The 23,224-nt window shown below is 36.7% G+C and overlaps 1 protein-coding gene across 5 annotated transcripts in view; it reads right to left on the minus strand.

Annotated features, from left to right (window-relative positions):
• Positions 1-23,224, minus strand: part of GAS2 (growth arrest specific 2) — a 167,064-nt gene that overhangs the window by 50,118 nt on the left and 93,722 nt on the right. For all 5 annotated transcript variants that reach the window (XM_047776127.1, XM_047776124.1, XM_047776126.1 and 2 more), the window contains 3 exons: positions 22,630-22,693; positions 12,937-13,078; positions 5,971-6,078 (listed from right to left, as the gene is read on the minus strand). In XM_047776127.1, the coding sequence (XP_047632083.1) occupies positions 5,971-6,078; positions 12,937-13,078; positions 22,630-22,693 (314 nt within the window). The remainder of the gene's footprint in view (positions 1-5,970; positions 6,079-12,936; positions 13,079-22,629; positions 22,694-23,224) is intronic.

Genomic DNA, 23,224 nt, shown 5'->3' on the forward strand with positions numbered 1-23,224 from the left:
CATGCAAGGACAGTTCTAATTGTGTTATACAATAAATCTCTTTCTTGATATAGTTCTTTCTTTTAGATTAGTGGTTTAAAACTTCAGTATACATCAGAATCACCTGGAAGTCTTGTTAAAGCACAGGTGTCTGGGCCTCACCCTCAGAGCTTCTGATTCAATAGGTATGGGGTAAAGCCCAAGAACTTGCATTTTTAACAAGTTCCCAGGTAGCATTGATGTTCCTTATCTGAGGACCACTTTTTAAAATTACTGTTAGAGGGAGTTCCTGTTGTGGCTGAGAAAGTTACAAACCTGACTATCATCCATGAGGATATAGGTTCAATCCCTGGCCTTGCTCTGTGGGTTAAGTATCCGGTGTCACCCTAAGCTGTGGTGAAGGCCGCAGATGTGGCTTGGATTCCATGCTGCTCTGGCTGTGGCGCAGGCCAGCAGCTGCAGCTCCAATCTGACCCCTAGCTTGGAAACTTCCATATACCACCAGTGTGGCCCTAGAAAACAAACAAATTACTGTTAGACCATTTACATACAATATTATCATTGTGGAATTGGAGCTGACAAATCAAATAGAATAGGTATTTTTGTGGCATCTAAATCATATTTCTGAAAATTCTCCTACAAGATTATATAGCTTTATATTGCCAACTGACTTCTTGATACTTATAAGCCTGGTTAGATACCAACTAACTGAATGAACAAAAGAATAAAGGAAAATTCTCACTTCTCTCCTCCTCAAAATCATGAGGCCTGAGATCCATCTGTTTATATTTCAAATATGCAGAGCATGGCTAAATGGCAATATCTAAATCTCTGTGACCACAGACTTAAGAAAGGAGGATTTATCATCACTCTAAAGTAAAAAAATAATTGCTGTATTTAAACCTTGGAAGAGAGTATATCTGTATTTGTACCACATAGAGAGAAATGAGCTGTACAGCTTTCATTGTCCATCAGATAGTTCAAAAACCATGTTGCTCATTGGAATGTGTAGGACAAAAATTTGGCTGAGAAATTGTTTTTGATAAACTAGAAACAAGAGAGTTCTCACTTTGTCAGGGAATTATTATCACATTTGCCTAAAAGCCACAGCCAAAAACCTTGGAGGTTTCTCTTGATAGCAAAGGATTTTTTTATATTCAGGAGAGATTACTGCCTCACCTTTAAATGGAGACCTATGCATGTAATACAAACGTGTTTCCATAAGTATACAGATGTATCTACTTAAGTAAACATTAGGTAGCCATGCATGCAAAGTATCTACTCATACACTTGATTCTAGAAATCCACAGATAAAACATGCTTAGCAAAGATATCCTCTGCAGAAATGTCCTCAGGCTCTTTCTCTGTAATCCGCACATTTGCCTAATTTTTCATTCTTATTTATTATTGCACTGATTTGAATGCATAAGAAGATGTGTTCATTTACATAATAATCACAAAATTATACCCAAGGAAAGTCATTGGGTGTTGTCAACAAACCTGGGAATTTGGTTAGCCATAAAATTGTTAGTGCTGGCTTATGCTGAAAAGAGTAAGGGGTAAATGTGTTAGATACAGACTTATGAAGAGAACCATCTATTTATGACTTTCTAAGGGCTACTGTTTTCTATGTCAGTGTTTTGGTGATGATACTCTCTTTAAGTCAACAGGTTTACCCTAAATTGTTTTCTGCATAGACAGATTCATCACAGCCATGTGAAGACATGTCCACTCTCAGAATGGATGGAAAATTAAGAGATAAGTGTGTATTTCATTTTATGTATACTGTATAAAATAATATGCATAAATGTATCTACTTATTATGTATTACATAGTAAATATGATAATATTTGGCAACCCCCCAAAAGAGAACAATGTTTAAAATATACCAATGTTAAAAATGCAAGCTTAAGAAACCCAGAACAGCAACACAGATGGGTGATTGTTTCCCCAATGTGTCTTGAGAATTTGACCAAAGGCACTTTCTACTTAATTCAGGTGTCCAAAGAAACCTAAAGATTTTAGCAGTGACAATCATCTCACCATAATTTGAAAATCAATACCTCTGAGGGTTTTTTTTTTTCCTGAGTAATAACTGCCAGTTCCTTCAATGAGTTCATGCAGAATGGCAATCAATTAAATACAGTTCCTGCCACAAATCAAAAAGTACTAGCCAAAGTGTACACACATCAATGAGACGCTTCTAATTCATCCCTTTGGTGTAGAGAAATAAATAGGAAGAAAACATGCGCTGAAAGGTGTATATGGCCTGCCTATGAAATTCCAATTCCTGAACTCTAGGGAATGAGAGGTAAAAAGTTTTTAGGGATAACCAGATACCAGAAAAGCTTTGGTAGAAACCCTTTACTCCATCGAGGTGGAAATGAACCCTTAGAACCCAAAAGATAACAATTTCAATGAATACATATCAATGGTTATTTTCCTTTTTTGGAAAATAGGTTTTTGTTTTTTTGCAATTTAGGCAGTAATAGTTTCTTTTTGAAAAATTAAGATTTGAAAAAAATGGGTCAAATTTAAAGTGAAATCTGTTGTTAAAAACAGTACAAATTAAATGTGGATAGTGCAAAATGAGAAAAATCAATGACTAAAGTTCATTAAAACACTGTTTTGAAAAATCTATCATGGCAACATGATGCTGGGCCAATCAGTGAGTAACTACATTATATTTAGTTCTTACTGCAGGTTTACCTGCAAAGTTAGAAGGAAGAAACTATAAAATATGTTCTACTGTGGTAACTAATATTAAATGCAAATGCTATCACTAAGAAATTTGGTGTCATTTTTTTCAATAAAGTCTTAATTCTTCTATAAACAATACATACATAGATTTCAACAAAAGGAAAACATTTTCTGAAAAGGAAAATGGAACATCTAATAATATCTTAAATGTTAAATATATTTATGTTATTCACAAATACAGACATCAAATTCTTTGATAATTGACTGAATAGGTAAGATCAGCAACAAATAAATATACATAATATATATTTCTGCCTAAAGATATTTGTTTTCATTATGGGGAAAAGCACCCAATTAATTAATCATGTATTTTGTCAGTACTTCTAAAATAAAAATGAATAATCAATTAAATAAATAAAACCTTGTGTTTTGACTCTAGGCTCTAGGGCTTAATATTCTCAAGGAGCCTGAGATTCAATTAAGAAAGGCCAATCTGGTAAAATGTAAACACATCTGTGGAGGTACTACTAAATCACTAGTGTTTTTTTTTTGTCTTTTTGCCTTTTCTAGGGCCACTCCCATAGGACATGGAGGTTCCCAGGCTAGGGGTCGAATCGGAGCTATAGCCGCTGGCCTACGTCAGAGCCACAGCAACGTCAGAGGGGCGTCTGCGACGTACACCATGGCTCACGGCAACACCGGATCCTTAGAAAGGCCAGGGATCAAACCTGCAATCTCATGGTTCCTAGTCAGATTTGTTAACCACTGAGCCATGACAGGAACTCCCTAAATCACTAGTTTTTGATGTATTAAAGTGAAAGAAGGAATCTTGGTTAAAATAAACATATATGTTATCCTTATAATAAAAAACCAAAGAACAATAAGTGATGACTGGGGCAACTGTATACTTTCTTAAGGCCATTCTCCTAGATTTGTGTTCAAACTCCTAAAAAAATAACATGTCCTTATATCCTTTTCATTGCCATTTCAAAGCAAAATAGCAATTATTACCTGGACATTTTTAAAAATCAATAAATATTGATCTACTGTTAGACTAAAATAAAAAAAATGACTGACATTATTTTTGAAGGCTGATTGTGATTAAACTTCTCCCTAAATTACATATTATATAGCCTTTAAAAATTATCATACAAATAACTTTCAGTCAAAGTTGCAATTTTTTTTTTTTGGTTTTTTTTCTAGGGCCACACCAGTGGCATATGGAGGTTCCCAGCCTAGGGGTGTAATTGGAGCTGTAGCTGCTGGCCTACACCAGAGCCATAGCAAAGCAGGATCCAAACCATGTCTGTGAGCTACACCATAGCTCACGGCAATGCCAGATGCTTAACCCACTGAGCAAGCCCAGGGATCAAACCTGCAACCTCATGGTTCCTAGTTGGATTCATTAACCACTGAGCCACGACCGGAACTCCAAAAGTTGGAAATTATTAACCCCTTGTCAGTCACTTCATTTGCAAATATTTTCTCACGTTCTGTGGGTTGTCTTTTCATTTTGTTTATTTGGTTCAACTGCTCCAAAACAACATGGAAGTTCCTCAAAAAATTAAAAATAGAACTATGATATAATCCAGCAATTCCACTCCTACACATCTATCCATAGAAAACCATAATATGAAAAGATACATGTACCCCAATGTTTATTGCAGCACTATTCACGACAGCCAAAACATGGAAGAAACCTAAGTGTCCATCAACAGAGGAAAGGATAAAGAAGATGTGGTACATATTTGCAATGGGATATTACTCAGCCATGAAAAAAGAATGAAATAATGCTATGTGTAGTAACATGGATGGACGTAGAAATTATCATACTAAGTGAAGTTAGTGAAAGCGAAACATCATATGATATTTATATGTGGAATCTAAAAAAGAGTACAAATCAATTTATTTGCAGAATAGTAACATACTTTCAGACTTCAAAAAACTTATGGTTACCAAAGGGGACGGGGGGTGGTGGTGGGTGAGCTGGGGATTTGGGACTGGCATATGCATACTGTGGGGTATTGAATGACTGGACAATGGGGACTTGCTATATAGCACAGAGAACTCTACCCAACATTCTGTGCTGAACTACATGGGAAAAGAAGTATGAAAGAGAATGGATGTGTGTTCATGTATAACTGAATCACTTTGTTGTACATCAGAAATTATCACAGTATTATAAATCAACTATACTTCAATAAAACTTTAAAAAATGAAAAAAACAAAACAAAAAATGGAAATTAAAAAAACCTTTACACTGGACAAAATTCCTACTGGATCATCACTAATTTGAGTATGTTAAGAATGTTCATTGATTTCACTAGATATACACATTCAAATTATTCAGATCTACAAAATAAAATATAAAGGAAAATACTTTAACTTAGTCAAATGAGAAAAGAATACAGATCCTCTGAATTATAACCTCTGCTCTTTAGAAAATGACTAAAAGACAAGAAAATACTTATTAATTGCCAATTTCAAGGAGTATATATCAATGCTTTTTTTTCCCCCACTTTCTTATTTTTGAAAAGAATTCTCGGTCTTAGGAAAAGCCACAAACTTTATCATGAGAGATTAAATTTTCTTGATTATTAACAAAACAGATCACAGCCTGAAATGCTACTTTATTGAGCCACTAATTACAGTCTAAAATTGTCCATGACATCTAGTCAGATTTTTAATTAGGATGATTGTAAAATGAATAGAGACAACCAAATCACTCATGGGCACAGGCTCACATTTCTTTTTTTCTAATGCAGAAAACCAGTAAAAAAAAAAAAAAAAAAAGGCAGTCATCATTCCACCATGCTGTTGTAATGAATGAGTTTTGATTCTTCTTCTGGTTCACAACCCAAACTTTTTGAAAAATCATGTCCAGATAATCCAGAAATTTATTAGGACCTATAGGTTGATCGTTTCCCAAACCTGAGATACAGAAAACCAGGGCAGAATACTATTTTTATTACCCATTGAGGGGGGATTAAACTAAATGCATAAGCAAAAACATGAATTTGTTTTCCCTCTTTTTTCTCATTCCATTTGATTTCTATGATCTGTTTTGTGTGCTTGTTTGTGTATATGTAAAAAGATAAATTTTATTTAGCCCTCAGTAGTAATTATGTACAATAAAAAAAAATGTTCATACCTCATGTCTTCAAATCCAACTGTAACCACCATAAGGGAAGTTCCTGCTTAGTTACTGGTCACATTTTCCCTGTAACCCCCAACTCAAGTCCTGCACATACTCTGTAAGGACAAGCGATCAAGTGAAAGCTAAAATTTTACCCTGATGAAGAGGATCTTTTCTCCCACTCGGTATCTTCCTTGAGAGAGCCTCTCCACACAGAACTTGCTTGGGCATTTGCAAGGAGGATCTTCAGAAATCTGTTTCACCTGAAACAGAAGAGCAAGTTCATTCTCCTTAATCTGGCTCCATTTAGATTAATTTGTTATATGGACACAAAGGCCTCTGAACGACTAATGCTTTTAAATTTGTTCTATATCAGACTACAGACATGAGGTGAGCAGAGAAATAGCATATTAAATCTTAACTGTGGAAAGGTCAGGCCCTGAAGCCACTTTGTGAAAGCCAGTAACGGCACTGGGGCCTAAGCGGGGTGATGACAATGATAATGATGCTGAGGGTAATCATGAGCAAATCAGCTGGTGGTGCAGGAGTGATAAGCTGGGTCCTCATGTTTGGAGGAGTAAAAGACGTCATGTACTTTGGGTTGCCAAGACCAATATATTGAAAACTAGAATAGAATGTGGTCTAACATAGTATATACATCTCATCATAATTTTTAATTAACTTTACCCAAATTCAAAATAAATGAGAATTTTAAAATTGTTATTTTAAAATGAGACCATTGTTTCACCTTATTTTGAATCCTGAGACTTTACTCTTTTTTTTTTTTTTTTTTGGCTGCACCTGTGGCATACGGAAGTTCCCAGGCTAGAGGTCGAATTGGAGCTGCAGATTTTGGCCTACACCACAGCCACAGCAACTTGGTTTCCCAGCTGCATCTGCAACCTACACCACAGGTCATGGCAATGCCAGATCCTTAACCCACTGAGCGAGGCCAGGGATCGAACCCAAGTCCTCAGGGATACTAGTCAGGTTTGTTACCACTAAGCCACAACAGAAACTCCTCTGAGACTTTAAAAAGTCATCTCTATCGAGACCAAACCAGCAACTCACTTCTCAGTAACTCCCATCTGCCAATACCTGAATATTAGATTTTCCCTATTTTAAAACCCCTACACTTGAAAAAAAACACATACACTAAATGATAAGCACATAATGCTTATAAACAGTTGTGACTATTAAAGATAATGTATAGTCCTTGATCTTAGGTGTAAGGTTTATTTATGTTATCCTTGATTGGGAATCTGCCATGCTGTGTCTCTTAACTATCCTCCTCAACTAACACGCCAAAACAACCCAAAAGAATAATATCTTGTGTTTTAAGTCCAAGTTTCCAAGGAAGGCAGATCTAAATAATGTGCAGCCTACATTTGAGAAGCTAGATAAAATGAGTTTAGATTCTGAAGGAACTGGCTTGGACACCCCTCAATCAAATTCTTTCTCCCACAAAGATACGATTCCTAGAGATTTGTCATCAAAGAAATTCAATCATTTCTTCAAATAGCTTGATGTCAGACTTCCATCAGCCTTCCACTAAGTGAAGACAATGGGAAGAGTAACACAGGAACACACTTGTATGTTGGAGTAAAGAGCTTCAACAGCTTGGTTTCCATAGAATAAAGGAGGGTCCAGAGAGTATGGAAGCATACAACATTGGAGGGGAAAGCTAGAAACAGTGAGGGGATTCCGAAGCAAAACTTAAGAACTACACAACATGCCTTGGAATAGACCTAGACAGCAGAAACACTATTGCTGGAAAAAAACAGAACTAATGTCAGGATACATATTTTCATCAGTCCTTTCTAGAATTCCTAATTCTGCCAATATATAAACCTGGAATTCTTGCTACTTATTTGTGTCATAGCACACTATATCTCAGTTCTTGGTTAACCTCAATGTCACTTTGCTAGATTATGAGTTACTTAAGGGTTAAGATAGTACTCCATTAGAGACTTGTTTTGTGTTTTGTTGTTCACGCCCCCAGCATGCAGAAGTTTCTGGGTCAGGGATTGAACCTGTGCCACAGCAATGACAACAGCCAGATTCTTATCCACTAGGCCACCAGGGAAATCCTATATAGTTTTGAAATCCTTGAAGGACTTTGGCCACCCTGAAGAAAACCTGACATATCATAAAAGCACATGGCCCAAACTTTAGAAGAGTCATGCTTGGCATGGCTTTTACTGCAACGTAAATTAAGCAGACAGTAAATTGGTGTTCAAATGGTTCCTCTGCTAAGAAACGACAATCACAAGTGTATACAGAAAATACTTCTACCTTGAAGTGTTCTTTGACAAAACACAACACTGTTGGTATCAAATGAAATAAAAAATAAAACACGCTTTCTCAAGTGGTCTGCCCTTCTCGAATGCCTTCCCAAGCTTTGAACATACACTTATTTTTAAAAATCAAGGGCTTTTGTGTAGCTGTGTGAGGTGGAAGCAGAAGTGGAAGAGACAAGGTCAGACTGTGGGTAGTGGAAATAGATTGTTAAGTAAACAGTGGCTGATGACATCTGTGCTTCTTACATTACCTTGGGATAAGCTGGTCTGGCAGGTGTTCTCTTTTTGGCCAGGAACTCAGCCAGTTTTCTGCTGAAATGGGATTTCAAGAGGAGCCTGATTACTCAGAATTATACTCTCATCCCCAAACTGAGGAAGTTGATGGAGAAGAGGAAGAAAGAATGGATTCTTAGAACTGTATTCAACTCACTGTGTGGGAATAGGCTCAACATGAGAGAATTAAAACTGAACCCATCATTTTATCAGAGCTGAATTACTCTATCAGGACATCTGAGGAATAAATTAATCTGAATGGACTCCACTGTGTTTCTCTTCTGATGTCTTGCATCATTAAAAAAGGTGGGGCGTATTACCCATATACAGTTTTCAGTTTTCCACAATTCTTCAGTTTTCCACAATTCTCCAAAGCAGCAAATAGGGAAATGTGAGGACATGCTGAAATTTTCAAGACTGGCAGTTATTGTTGAAACTTTTCACTGCAATATGACATCTTAACACAGATGTTTTTCTTTTTTCTTTATTCTTTTCTCTTTTTGTTCCTTTTTTCTTCTTTACTCCCCTTCCTCAGCCTTTTTTCCCCTCTTTTTTTGATGTAAATAATAACTTTGCCAGAGAAGAAATAGACAATATTAACTAAACACAAGAAGTTTGCCAGCAATCTTTATTTTATATCCCTATTCTAAAGCAGACATTAGAGCACATGAATTGCAACTCCCCAATGGTTATATATGTCTCATATGCAGTGAAGCAGTTGCCATAGGAACTATTTTCTTTTTATATTTGATATATGATGCTCTGATTTAAACCATCAGTGAGGCTTGAATGGTTTCTGTTCCACTGTTCCTGAACTAAAACATTTCAGTGAAAACCTATCACGTAAACAGAATGCAAATATTTCAAGGAAATTTCCCCAACACAGAATAAAAGCAACTTTAAGAGACTTTTGTGGCCAAATGAGTATGGAAAATTCCAGGTTAAACAAGATCTCATTATGGAACTCACTAGTGCGTTTGATATGCCAGAGTGCATTGCCAAACTCTAGGTAGGGACTATAGAAAGCTGTATTTCTCAAACTAACCTAACCATGGAATTCTTTTTCCCACGGGCCATCTGGTGGTATGAGTGTTTGATTATACATTCTTTGAAAAATTCTTGTTTAAAGACTGTGAACATAGTATTCTAGTGGGCAATTGTACAGACATATCCACTTAGCATACTTCCTATAGTCAATGAAAACCACTTTAACTAAACAGATGGTTATGATCCCAAATGCTGACAAACTTTAAAGGGAGTTTAAAGGTTCTCTGAAATCCCCTTTGTTGTTTCCAGTTAAGAGAACCAAACTTGGAGTCGAGAAAAGCAGCCAGAGTGACAGTACTGCCATTTCGAAGAAAGTCACTATCTCGTCTACCCCTTCCAAACTTGAGTATCGGTAAAATTTTTCCAAAATCCCTTTCAGAGTTGTTTCAGAATCTTCTCCCTCCTGTTCTTTTTCTCTCCTTCTCAAGGATGAGGGATGGCCATACATGAGACAAGCTGGGGAAGAAAGGGAGCTATTCAAGCTACTTTCCCCAGGTTCATGTAAATGGCTTCTAGGGGAAACATTCTCCCTCTGCAAAGCTACAGCAGAGTTGAGAGAAGCATGTATTTCCAGAGCACATGGCCATTCCAGATAAATAGAAAAAGGGAGAATCTTTTTTAAACTTTGATTCCACACATTGATATTTTATCCGATACGCATGGCACTAGAGACAGATTGATAAAGTATGGCCCTTGCCTTTGAGAATAAGGATAGTACCTGGAGACGAATAGGTATTTATGCCCAACAAGGTAAAAACATCTTTAAGTGTATAAATATCCTTGAGGTACCAAGGACTAATTGGTCAATTTTACTGGCAATGAGAGATGCCAAGAAAAGCTTTGTTTAGGAGGCCATACAACCTGAATTTCAGAAGATGAAAAGATATTTAAAAGCAGACTTCAAAGATGAGTAGGAAAAATTACAATGAGGAAAGCAAATGAGTGAAAATATAGGGTATAAAATATCCTTGAGAGTTGGGGGACAGAGGACAGGTTTACAATATATACATCAGTCCAGAGGGCAAAAATGCCAGGGAAGACAGAAGGAACTGGAATTATGTGACATATACATGAGTTTTGGGCTTTATCCTGGATATTATAGAGAACACCTGACAATTTTAATAAATTCTGAGCTATACTTAGGTTGATTATTCTTGTAGCAATAACATTCTAGAGAATCTCAAGAACACAGTGGTCAATGGTATCTAAATGCCAGAAAATGGTCTCACAATTTGAGGACTAAAAAAATTCTTTTGATTCAGCAATTAATTCATTAGCAGGTTAAGGGTGATCTTGGCCAGACCTCTGACTATAATGTATTAAAGAAAGTGAATGGGGGTAACAGCTGAGAGGAAAAAGACCAAGATCAAGCATAGTAGCCCCAGAGAAACGCATTTATAAATATAAGAGCAGATTTATACATGTAAAACTGAGTTACTTTGCTGTATAGCAGAAATTAACACAACACTGTAAATCAACTTTACTTCAGTAATTTTTTTAAAAGAAAGACTAAAAGGGAGATCTTACTCTTAAAGTCTAATAAAAAAGTATAATTGAGAGAGAAGAAAAATTATTCTCATCAATATATAAATAATGTACCATTATCTATTAACACAAGGTTATTCAATTTCCTCACAAAATAAAAATGAAATAGTATGATTCAAGGCATGTTAATGACCCTTAAAAATATTCTTGTGATTTTAAAATCCTTTTAAGGACATTATATTAAGATGCCTTGCCTATCCCTTAATTTCTGGGTGCCCTTAACAAAGGAAAACTAAACTAAACAGGTATTGGCTAAGATGTTTTGATGGGCTAACTTTAAGTGTGCTGCCCTTAACAGAAATGAGAATTCTCAATCCATCAGACAAATTATTATATTTCTGCTCTTCTAAATCTGCAATACAGGATTTCCTGCTGTGGCTCAGCACCCATAGCTAGTATCCATGAGGACGCAGGCTAGATCCCTGGCCTTGCTCAATGGGTTAAAGATCCAGTGTTGCCATAAGCTGTGGTGTAGGTTGTAGACACTGCTCAGATCCAGCCTTGCTGTAGCTGTGGTGTAGCCCAGCAGCTGCAGCTCTGATTGACCCCCAGCCTGAAAACTCAAATGCCGCAGGTGCAGCCCTGAAAAGACAATAAATAAATAAATAATCAACAATACAGTTTATAATGCTGCATAGAGGAAAGCAAAGGATAAGGGAATCTTTCTGCATCCTACAGTGACAATCTAGCATTTCCTCAGCTCTTTTCAGCTCAGACCCTCCGAAAGGAAACACTCAGCTATGGGCCAACTGTCCTCTTCAGTCCTGCCTATTCCTTGTAACTGGCACTATGGTTGGTGGTAGTTTCTAAGAACTCTCTCCATACTTCAGTCCAATATCCCTGAGGTTACCATTTTTTATGAAACACATCGGAAGCTTTGACAGGTACACACAAAACATCAGCCATGGGAAGTAAATGCACACACATAATCACACATACTATTTAAAACTAACAGCTGCTTAAGAGACACCAGAAGTAGTCAGAGAATTTTAATCCATCCTGTTTGCTATTACACCCAGAATCTGTTTTCTGTGATTATGAGAGTATGATGAAAATATTTCCTAATCTTCTGAAAACGATGACTCAAGGAGTCTGCTAAGTAAAAGGATGGTAACCAACCTTAGGTTGGAATCTAAGCTCCTCTCTTGTTCTCAGCAGGCAAGGCAACGTCAAGTCTCAGGCTTCTCAATAAAAAAATAAATCTGCTTTATAGTCAACAAGAGCACTTGAAGAACATTGCCAGCCCCTGGCCCCTGGCCCATAGCAGGCAGTCAGTAAAGGGCAGTTATCATCTCCAAGGGATGTTTTCTTTTCCCTCTTTAACAATCCTCAGGATTCCAGGCCCCAGGCTTCTTATCTATGAAATAAAGAAACATGAGCCACAGTATCAAGGCTCCAGTGTTTTCAAAGACAGTTTTCAGGGGGTTGACTTATGATCCTAAAATTTTAGGGAGTTCCTGTTGTGGCTTGGTGGGTTAAGAACCCGACTGGTATCCATGAGGTTGCAGGCTCAATCCCGGGCCTCGCTCAGTGGGTTAAGGATCTGGTGTCGCTGTGAGGTGTGCTGTAGGTTGCAGATGTTGGTCGGATCCTGTGTTGCTGTGACTGTGATGTGGGCCGGCAGCTGCAGCTCCGATTCATCTCCTAGCCTGGGAACTTCCACATGCTGCAGCTGCAGCCCTAAAAAGCAAAATAAAAATAAAAAAAATTTAAATAAAAGAAAATAAAATTTTAGATACTATTCTGTAGAGTTAAGTGACACACTATTTTAAATATGTGGCTCCACCTTGAATCTCAGAATGAATTACAGGACTATAAAATTTCTCATAGGATTTTAAAATAAATTTCAATAACATTGAAATAGGTGAAGGTTAGACAGAAAAGAGACTGTAGAGTACGAGCTTTGAAGTTCAAAAAAGACCAAATGTTGGTTAAAAACCTGACCACTTTACTTACTGCATCATCCAGTAAGTTTCCCGTACTCTTTTTTCCAGAAGATTTTGATGAAGGAGAAGGTGAAGGAGAAGGAGCAGAAAGTGTTTCTTCCTGTTCAATCTCTTTTTCCAATTTTATCAAACCAGGAGGCTCCACACCATACCTTTTAAAAGACACCAGATCAATGCACATGCATAACTTATAATGATACATTTGCCATACATTGCTTTTGATTATAAACACAATAGGACCGAATTGCTGACTTTCAAAACAACATTAACTTTTTTCTGGCATCGAATAGATTCTTAAAGTGGAATCCTTTTAAGTAAGAAAACACACGCACATATACATGCATGTGTGTGCATGTATGCTATATATATAGCTACATATATATACACTCATATATTTCTATATATGAACATATATAAGAACAGATATGTGATAATATACTAAAAATAAATTAGGAGTTCCCGTCGTGGTGCAGTGGTTAACGAATCCGACTAGGAACCATGAGGTTGCGGGTTCGGTCCCTGCCCTTGTTCAGTGGGTTGATGATCCGGAGTTGCCATGAGCTGTGGTGCAGGTTGCAGACGCGGCTCAGATCACACATTGCTGTGGCTCTGGTGTAGGCTGGTGGCTATGGCTCCGATTAGACCCCTAGCCTGGAAATCTCCATATGCCACGGGAGCGACCCAAGAAATAGCAAAAAGACAAAAAAATAATAAATAAATTAATTAATTAAAATATTTCATGTAATATATTAATGAGACAATAACATAAATTACCATGTTAATTTAGTCTTCAGCTTTCAGATTTTCTAGCTTGAAAGATATTAGTGCTGTAATTGAACTATTTTGAACACAAATTATTAAAGATGGAAATAAAATCAGACTCAGAGTAAGTTGAAAACAGCAATCTTTCTAAATAAATGGCCTTAAATGTATTAACAGATAAGAAATTCACTATTAAATGTATACCGTTATGGAACCAGAACCATGTAGAGTGTACAATACAGTGTCATAGACTATGCCCTTAAGGACAACATAAAGAAAGAATGTATAGTGTTATTGAGAAAGAAAATGAATAGAGAAGAAACAGAAAAATGACTCAGAATAAAGATATGTTAAAAATAGGTGTTGTTAATTATAAATAGGTGTTGTAAATTATAGTAGTTCAAAGACAGTGATATAGCTGTTAACAGCATTCTTATCTCCCATAATCATATTTTTCTTAGGCTAAATTTAAAACTGGTTTGGTTTCCTAGATGAGTGTCAGCTGTCGAGATGGAGGAGGCCCAAGAAAATTCCAGAATTTTAGGGTTGGAAAGGCTCTTTGGGTTCATGTAATTATAGCCTTTCATTTTTATAGAATAAATGAAATAAATCCAGAGAAGGTATAGAACAAGCTAGGAGAAGGACAAAGATACAAATCCAGGTTTTCTCAGACATTTTAATCAGGTGATTGCTTGTTAGAAGAGAAAAAAGTCACTTGGAAATTTAAAAACTAGGCTATGGATGATCTATATTTTTAAATAACCTATAAAGAGAGAACAAATATGTTAATAAATATGTTGGCAATATGTCTGTGTCTAGTACCTTAGGGTGAGTGAACAGTATATTAAAACATCATTACATGTAAAAACCTAGATTATGTTCCTGTTCTAATGGCTTTTTACGTTAACTGACATCCTCCCATACATGTCAGGTACCATGAGAGCTAGAAAACTTACATTAGAATTCTGTACAAAGGAGTTTAAACTGGCACAACTCAAATAATATTTGGTATTTTGATAACTGCCTCTAGTGAACAGAGTAATTATTTTGTTTGTTTGTCTTTTTGCCTTTTTTAGGGCCTCTCCCGCGGCATATGGAGGTTCCCAGGCTAGGGGTTGAATCGGAGCTGTAGCCACTGGCCTATGCCACAGCCACAGCTATGTGGGATCTGAGCCGCATCTGTGACCTAGACCACAGCTCATGGCAACGCCGGATCCTTAACCCACTGAGCAAGGCCAGGGATCGAACCCGCAACCTCATGGTTCCTAGTCGGATTTGTTAACCACTGAGCCATGACGGGAACTCCCAAACAGAGTAATTTTTAGTTATATAAGTCATTAGCTAAAAGACCTAGGCACTATTTATCATATCTATAATCTTCTATAGATATTATCCAGTGAAGGGACATTAATAGAACCATGCATTAGACTGCAGATACTACAACAGTAGCAACCACTGTCCCATTCACAGCATCCCCAGCAGCAAGTATAGCTCTGGTCACACAGTAGCAATAGCTACTGTTTAAATGAAAAAAAAAAAAAACAAAAAACAAAAAACAAAAAACTCTGTATTCTTATATAAGATTTCATGTTCCAAAGATGAATTAGACTTCATGGTTTGGGATCTTCAAATGCATATCACTTTAATAAAACAAATCAATATTAAATGTAATAGATTCTTTTTCCCCAAAAAATGTTCTAGAAGACATTAAACCCTATCCAAAACTAAAATTTTTAACTTTCTAGTATGCATTAATTACACTTAATTCAACCTAGCATCTCATTACTGTTGACAACACTATTCACTTGGAGATTGGAGTACCATTCTTCCCTGAGGCAGACTTGGGATAAATGTCATTAACCTACTCTTTAAATTTAGCAAATCACTTAATCTCTCAGAGTCTGTTTTCCATCAGGAAAGCAGAGATGAAAATGGCCTGCCCTAGAGATCTGATGTAGCAGTGGAGGTGGGAGGGAACGGTGGAGCAAGAAAAGAGAAAAAATATGAGACCAACTGTAACTGAATGTCTTCCATGTGTCTGGAATGTGTGGGCATCTTGACATATGTTATTTCTGAGCCAGTTTTATTTCACTCTAAAATGGAAATTCTAATTCCTGTGTTTTAATATTATTAAAAGGAATTAAAACAGTATTCATGCCATGATGAGTACAATGTCTGACACAGGGCACCACTTCTGAGTTGGCTGTTGATAATTAATGTATCAGAGCTTGCATACCAGGAAACAGCAGCACTGAGAGGTACTCTATCAAAGTGCTAATTTTTAAAAATGTAGTATACCACCCAATGAAATAATGTAACAGCCTCAAAATTAAGAAATAAAGTATTGTTATTACTATTGTCATATTATTCCTATTGTTTGTATCCTTTACAAAGGAACTTAACATAGTCTTTAACTTTCTTGGAGTTGTAGGTTAGCAGGAATATTTCAGGGCTGGAGTGTAGCAGAACAAGTTATAATTCAGCTTTGCTACAAACTCGCTGGATAGACTTTAGCAGGGAACCTTTTTTTTTGTCTTTTTTTTGCTATTTCTTTGGGCCGCTCCCGCGGCATATGGAGGTTCCCAGGCTAGGGGTCGAATCAGAGCTGTAGCCACCGGCCTACGCCAGAGCCACAGCAACGCGGGATCCGAGCCGCATCTGCAACCTACACCACAGCTCACGGCAACGCCGGATCGTCAACCCACTGAGCAAGGGCAGGGACCGAACCCGCAACCTCATGGTTCCTAGTCGGATTCGTTAACCACTGCGCCACGATGGGAACTCCAGGGAACCTTTTTTAATCTCTCTAGATGTTTTTGAATTCTTTTTTTTTTCTTTCAGCTGCATCCATGGCATATGAAAAAGTTCCTGGACCAGGAAGTGAATCTGAACTGCAGCGGCAATCTATGCCACAGGTGTGGCAATGCTGGATCCTTGACCCACTGTACCACAGAGGGAATGCCCATTTTTGAATCCTTAGTTCCATCAAGGTATAACATTTCGTTATGTTCGGTGTTCTTAGGAGAATAATATAAACTGGGCAGTGAAGCAAGAGGAATTTAACACACTAGAAATCACAGCCAATGAAAAGTCAATTATAAGTGAAAACATCATATTTGAAAGTATAAATTAGGTTAATTGGAAAATATGATTTCATTTGTAACTGTAGGTCGATTCATGCCACTTTTCAGGAATAAGTTGGTTACACAGTTTTTTTTTTTTCTTTCTCTGCCTCTCTTGTTTTTAAACAGAGTGAAATAATAAGAAACATTTTACAGTAACAACAAGCACTACCCTATGTTTGATACAGAACAGACAAAGTTTGAATGAAGCTGATAAAAGTCATACATGGAAGACTTCGCCCTAGAGATTTTTCTTTATCTGGGAATGCTGAAAATTAGCTATGCCACTGAACACAGAAAATCAACATTAAGCCCCAAATCTCTGCTTATATTGGCTTTTGAATACTTCAGGCTGCCTAAGGTACAGTCAGCCAGTCCTGAAATGCACACTTAAATACCATTCATTAGTTTCCTGTCTGTCTGGAGATGTCAACAGGCTGTAAATCATGAAATTCCCCTTAGGTTGGAGGCCTGCGCTTGAGGCCTGCACTCCAACTCAGTCACCAAATGGGTCTTTTTTTCTGCCCTCCAAAAGTCTGCTTCACTCTAGTTTCCATAATTAATTTTATCATTCCACTTTTTGATTTCATGCATAAAGTTTTTAAAAAGTTATACTGTTCTCTATTCCTTCTCAGCTACAAGATTTTAAAGCTTTGAAGGAGAGCAGGTTAACTGTTGCTTTCACAACCGAATAGGGGTTTGAAACTAAAGATAGCAAGAAGATTGAATCCACTAAAACCAAATCTCCACATCTGTACACTGTCATATGAAAAGTGGAGGAATACTAAAAGGGCAATATATTATTAAAATTTTTTGGTCTCATTAAATTTTGCAAAGTGCTACAGAAAGGGTGTTATGGTCTATGACTTTATGATGAGATCTTAGGAATGCACATGATATAACTTTTGAGATTGGTCTAGATGAAATAATTATGCCCCCAAACTGAGCCCTGAATTAGGAAATTTACTCAAACTATTTAGTAGACTATAGTTTAAAAAAAAAAGGCATCTGGGGCCTATTTTAGTAAAGTTGGAGGGATAAAGTTTAGAAACTCTCCCTTCTTAAGGTTATGTAACAGACAGCTTATAGATTTTTGAAAGATAGTATTTCCCCATTTTTAATTGTTTTAAAGTAATTTAAAGATAGAATTAAGTTTGGATGGCAATTTCACCCACGTGAAAACAAGTTTTATTATTAGCAGTCAAGAGTCAAGCTCTTTAAACAGGATGAGTTAATTAATAAGCCTTATATAGCATATTTTCCTTTAACTATATAGGGCATGGATTGAAATAGGAGAATAATGAAAATATTCCAAAGTGTATTTCTTTTGAATGGTTGTACATTTTGTTCCAAATCAAGAAAGCACTCAAAAATAAAAATATAAAAAGCTTCCCTCTGATGTTGACTACTGATCATAGCCCCAAACCAAAATATCAAGTTTTTTTATCATAAAACTAATCGTAATTCTGCAGTCCATAAAAAGGCTGAATTCATAATAACTTTTTTAAAGCAATGAATATCAAAGAACTCTCATTAAAAATATCTTTGAGGTTTTATTGACCTGTTTTTGCTGAGTATTTTACTTTGCAGAAGAAAAATATGCATATTTTACACCCAGAAACTGACATGGTTTCTGAAATATAAACAGAAGCATTTCACTCTCCAGTGATGATAGCTCTATTTGGTTGAAAACAAAATTAAGTTTTCCCCATGAGAACAAAAATAAGTTGTCTCATTCTCCCAACTCAGAACTTAGAGAGGCCCACAGCTCTCAGAGGAGCTTCACGGAGACTTCCCAGGCAAGAGAATATAGCAGAATTAGAAACATTCAGTGAAATCACTTCTGAAATGATGCTGATGCTTTTACGTAAATGACATTCATGCAACTTTGAGAAATAAATGCTTAGAATCAAATATAAAAAAGCACCATTTATCAGTGGTTAAAAAAAACAAACAAACCCACAAAATTCACAAGGTTGTACGGGGGATTTTTTTATGGTCAAACCTCAACTGCTGTGTACAAATTAATGTTGTTTCTTGAGAATTCTCCCCAAATCATGTCTGGTTTTGGCTAATGCTGTGTTAATTCAATAATTTATATAGTCCGCCATAGAGATGTAGGGCAAGGAAGAAGCACAAATCAATGATTCAGATAAAGATTTAATAGGTCTAGAGAAAAATTTAGAAGTAAATTATGATGAGGATGATGAATTTCCCTTTTTTCCCTTCAAAGATTATGCTTCAACACAGTCCTGAGGTAGGCAACCTTTGGGTTTACTAGGTTGCTGTTTGTAAAGCACAACTGAGAGTCCATGAATTTTTTTTTTTTAAAGCTTCAAGTATATACAAAGAGAAGCTTAAACTGACATTTATACTTAAATGTTCAATCTATCCATTTGGTATTCAGCTGTTTAACCTCACACTGCGCACAAAAGTAACACTCCGATAATCTCTTAGCATATTGTCTCTTTTTCAGTATAAGTATGTAATACTTGACACCACTCAAGTAAGTGAAAATAAAAGGAAAAATTTACAAATTGAATATTGTAATGTGTTGTCTTAATCCTTAGATAACTGCTCTGTGAAAATAGTAATATTTGGGAGGTAATGCATATAATCTCTGCTTTTATCAGTTCACATGGTCAGAAATTGTTGTTGAAAATGTAGCAACCTGTTCTTATCACAAATAATGATAATAATAATAAAGAGGGCAGGAGAAAACTTTTGGAGGTGATAGATATGTTTATGGTATATACTGTGATGATGGGTTCTTGGATAGATACATATAGCCAAACTCATCAAGTTGTTTACATTAAATATGTATAGCTTTTTATGTCAATCATACCTCAATAAAGTGACTTATTTAAAAAACTCCACAAAATCTCAACTTTAAAATATTTGGGGGAAAAAACACTCAGGAAACATTTTATATAAGGCTTTACCTTCAAATTGACCAGGCTATCATGATTCCCTTTCCATAACCAAGATATGCACTCATTTATATACTATGGCAAGTGGCAATTTATACGAGACTTGAAGCTGGAGGAAAGGTATTTCTAAGGGGATTTTGTCATTGGGTAGCACGCCTTCTCCTTTGATGACTCAGTCATAGTTAAAATGTTTAGTTCAGCAGAATGACTAACGAAGTCTTCAGGTAAAAAAAGTACAATTACAAAAAGTAACTCTACAAAATAAGCAAATAATTGTGCACTAAACAAAAGGAAAATAACTTCCAGCTAATTCTGCAGATAGTGCCACTGCTTTTAACCTATCTATCAATTTTCAGAATCATGATGTCTATTTGATCAGCATATTTAATTATTAAAGCAACAAGATGGAATCTGGTATTTCAGAATATTTTAATGATAAAATTAAAATAAACAACTAAACAAAAAGTTTTCTGCCTAATCTTCTATTTAGTAGCAATCTGAGATACTCTATCTTTATTTTACAGGGGCAGCAGCTTATTTACTGATATATATATATATATATATTTTTTTTTTGTCTTTTTGCTATTTCTTTGGGCCGCTCCCATGGCATATGGAGGTTCCCAGGCTAGGGGTCCAATCGGAGCTGTAGCCACCAGCCTACGCCAGAGCCACAGCAACGCGGGATCCGAGCCACGTCTGCAACCTACACCACAGCTCACGGCAACGCCGGATCGTTAACCCACTGAGCAAGGGCAGGGACCGAACCCTCAACCTCATGGTTCCTAGTCGGATTCGTTAACCACTGCGCCATGACGGGAACTCCCTCATTTATCGATATTTAAATTTATGCATATTCCTTTCTCCTGTATAGTTAACTTCACCTTTCTTAGGGGATATCTGCTGGACCCAAGGAGTCAAGGCTAAGTCCTTTGACACAGAGCTGTTTGTCCTCCAGTCCAGAAGCCTTAAGCATGGTGGAGGAGCAGCTTAGCAGAGTCCTAGAAGCAATAGGTATTATCTCACTCCTTTTCAGAACCCAAGAAAGTGACAGCGCTGAAGGGGGATAGGGTCCTAAGAAACAGTCAGATACAATGAGATATGCCTGAGTAGTAGAGACCTGAGTGCATAGACAACTAGGAGACCCCCTCCAGAGGCTGTCACACAATATAACTGAGAAAGGTGTGGGAGAGAGTAAGGAAACCTCTAATGTCTCAAACTGATTTTTTTCACTCCTTGTTGAGTGGAGCCTCAATCATATTTAACTCAATTTTTAAAAAATTAAAACAATCTTTCTTGTAGGTTCAGATGCATGTCAGATCTTGCTTTGCTATGACGCTGGTGTAGACCAGCAGCTGATTCAACTAGTAGCCTGGAAATTCCATATGCCAAAGGTGCGGCCTTAAAAAGAGAAGAAAAAAAAAAGACCCCCCAACTAGTATGTGGACTAGCTGGGCTCCTGTTGAACCAAACCGGTCTGACTCTGCAGCCTCTTTTCCTTATAGTACACTATACTGATTCGCAGAGAAACAAGAAGAACAGATCCTTGTATTAGGAGAGCTGCCATGAGAGCAAATATCTCCTATTACCTCCCACCCCTGCCCCAGGATGATGTCAAAAGGCTTAGCCATGCCCACACATGAACAGGAGAGTCCACATAGGCCCAAGAGGGGCTGGTCAAAGTGCAAACAGATCCTACATCATCTAAAGTCATGAAGATAAATCATAACATAGGATCAATTTAATCAAAGATAATTTTTCTCTCATTCAATTATGGTAAAGTAAAATTCATACCTGATTACAATATGTTTAGATTATGTTGCCTATGATGTTTAGGACTTGGGGTTACTTCTTTGGATTATGGTTAATTTTCTATTTGGATTAAAAAAGGGGGGCTATTAATTGGTAGTGAGTTTTCTACCCATTGTTATAATTGGCTGATGTGCATACCTTGTATTTCCTTTTTCTTGATTTTACTTACAGCTTTTCCTTTGAGAATTACTACCCAGAGCAGACTCTTACTTTATCTTATTGGTTCAGCTAATCTCAATGCTAGAAGTATAGTCAGCTCTGGATGAGAAAACAACTTCCAATTAATTCCAATTAAAGTTTCATTTTGCTTCAGGATTTCTTCTAACATTTATATCTTCATTTCTAATTCTTTGGGCTTTATAAAACTTCCAAGAGCCTTGTTTGATGATTTGTAATATCATAAAGAATACATGAAATGAAATCAACTTAGCTGAGCTAATAAAGTCCCTTCCCCTCCTAATTTAGCCACAATCACTTCCTGGGTTTTTTTTTTTCCTACAAGAAAAGGATTCCAAAGATGTCTTTACATATGAAGGATAATTTTCTATGTTTTTTCCAATCAAAATATAGAGAATAATTTTAAAACTATCCACCCACTCAGGAGTAGAAACCAAAATATCTGAAGGATGAGCTGCTGAATAGGGAAAAAGATGAAAAAGGAACAAAAAAGAGGCCAAAAATTATTAAAGACTAAACAAGAAGAGAGGGATGAAGGAGCTTGGAAAGAGAGTGATGGGAATAGACCTTATACTAAGGAGAGAATAATTATCACCTACAACTTCCTGTACAGGAGCCTCCCAACCTCCCAAGAATGAATTAGAGGGGAAGTATATCCAATTACATGATATTTAGAAAATGCTGAAACATGGTGACTTTGGCAATAAGGCCATGATGTTAAGAATTCTGGTGGTACACTTTTAGTTTGAACAATTACTCTCAAGATGTTCATACTGACTGTATTTGAAGGAGTTGCTTCTCAACACCTAGGTTAAACATCAGCAATGAAAAGCCAGCAAGCTACTCAGCTGCTTGGATGCTGAGATAGTCCATGTTTTACATACTGGCAGTAGTATGACCTACCTGGCTGCAATCCGGCCAAGCTCTAGCAAACAGAGACACACTTCTCTGGGTTGTTTGTGGAGAACTGAAAGACAAGACAAAGGTGGACACCTTAACAATACAAGAGCAACAGGTTTAAACCCCTCATCCTCATGACCAGAGATGAGCTACTCTTCATTCTGACATTCCCACAAACTATTGGATTCCACAGTTCACTTTAGCTCTACTAAAGTCCTAAGGCAGTTTTGAAAACTCTTTGCCCGAGGTCCCTCCTCAAAGCCATGAGTCTCGGGAATCCCACCTTCAAAATAGTTTCAATTCATTAATGTAAGTCAATACTGGAAATACATTTAGCTATAATTATGATATAAATGGTTGATAAATACTTAAAAACACATAGCAACATAAGACTATCAAGCAAAGACTAGTCTTTTAGAAATCCTGACTCCATCTCTTTTTTTTTTAATGTTGACTCCCTTAATTATTTTATTATTCATTTGTCAAGAAGAATATTTTTTAGTCTGTAAAACTTGAAGCAATCTCTTTCAATAACATCCCCTTTGATACATATATAGGCTTGTGCTGCAGTCTTTCTTTCAGTCTAGGCCGGTTGTGG

The sequence above is a fragment of the Phacochoerus africanus genome, chromosome 4 (genome assembly GCF_016906955.1).
Source record: "Phacochoerus africanus isolate WHEZ1 chromosome 4, ROS_Pafr_v1, whole genome shotgun sequence".
Lineage (NCBI taxonomy): Eukaryota > Metazoa > Chordata > Mammalia > Artiodactyla > Suidae > Phacochoerus > Phacochoerus africanus.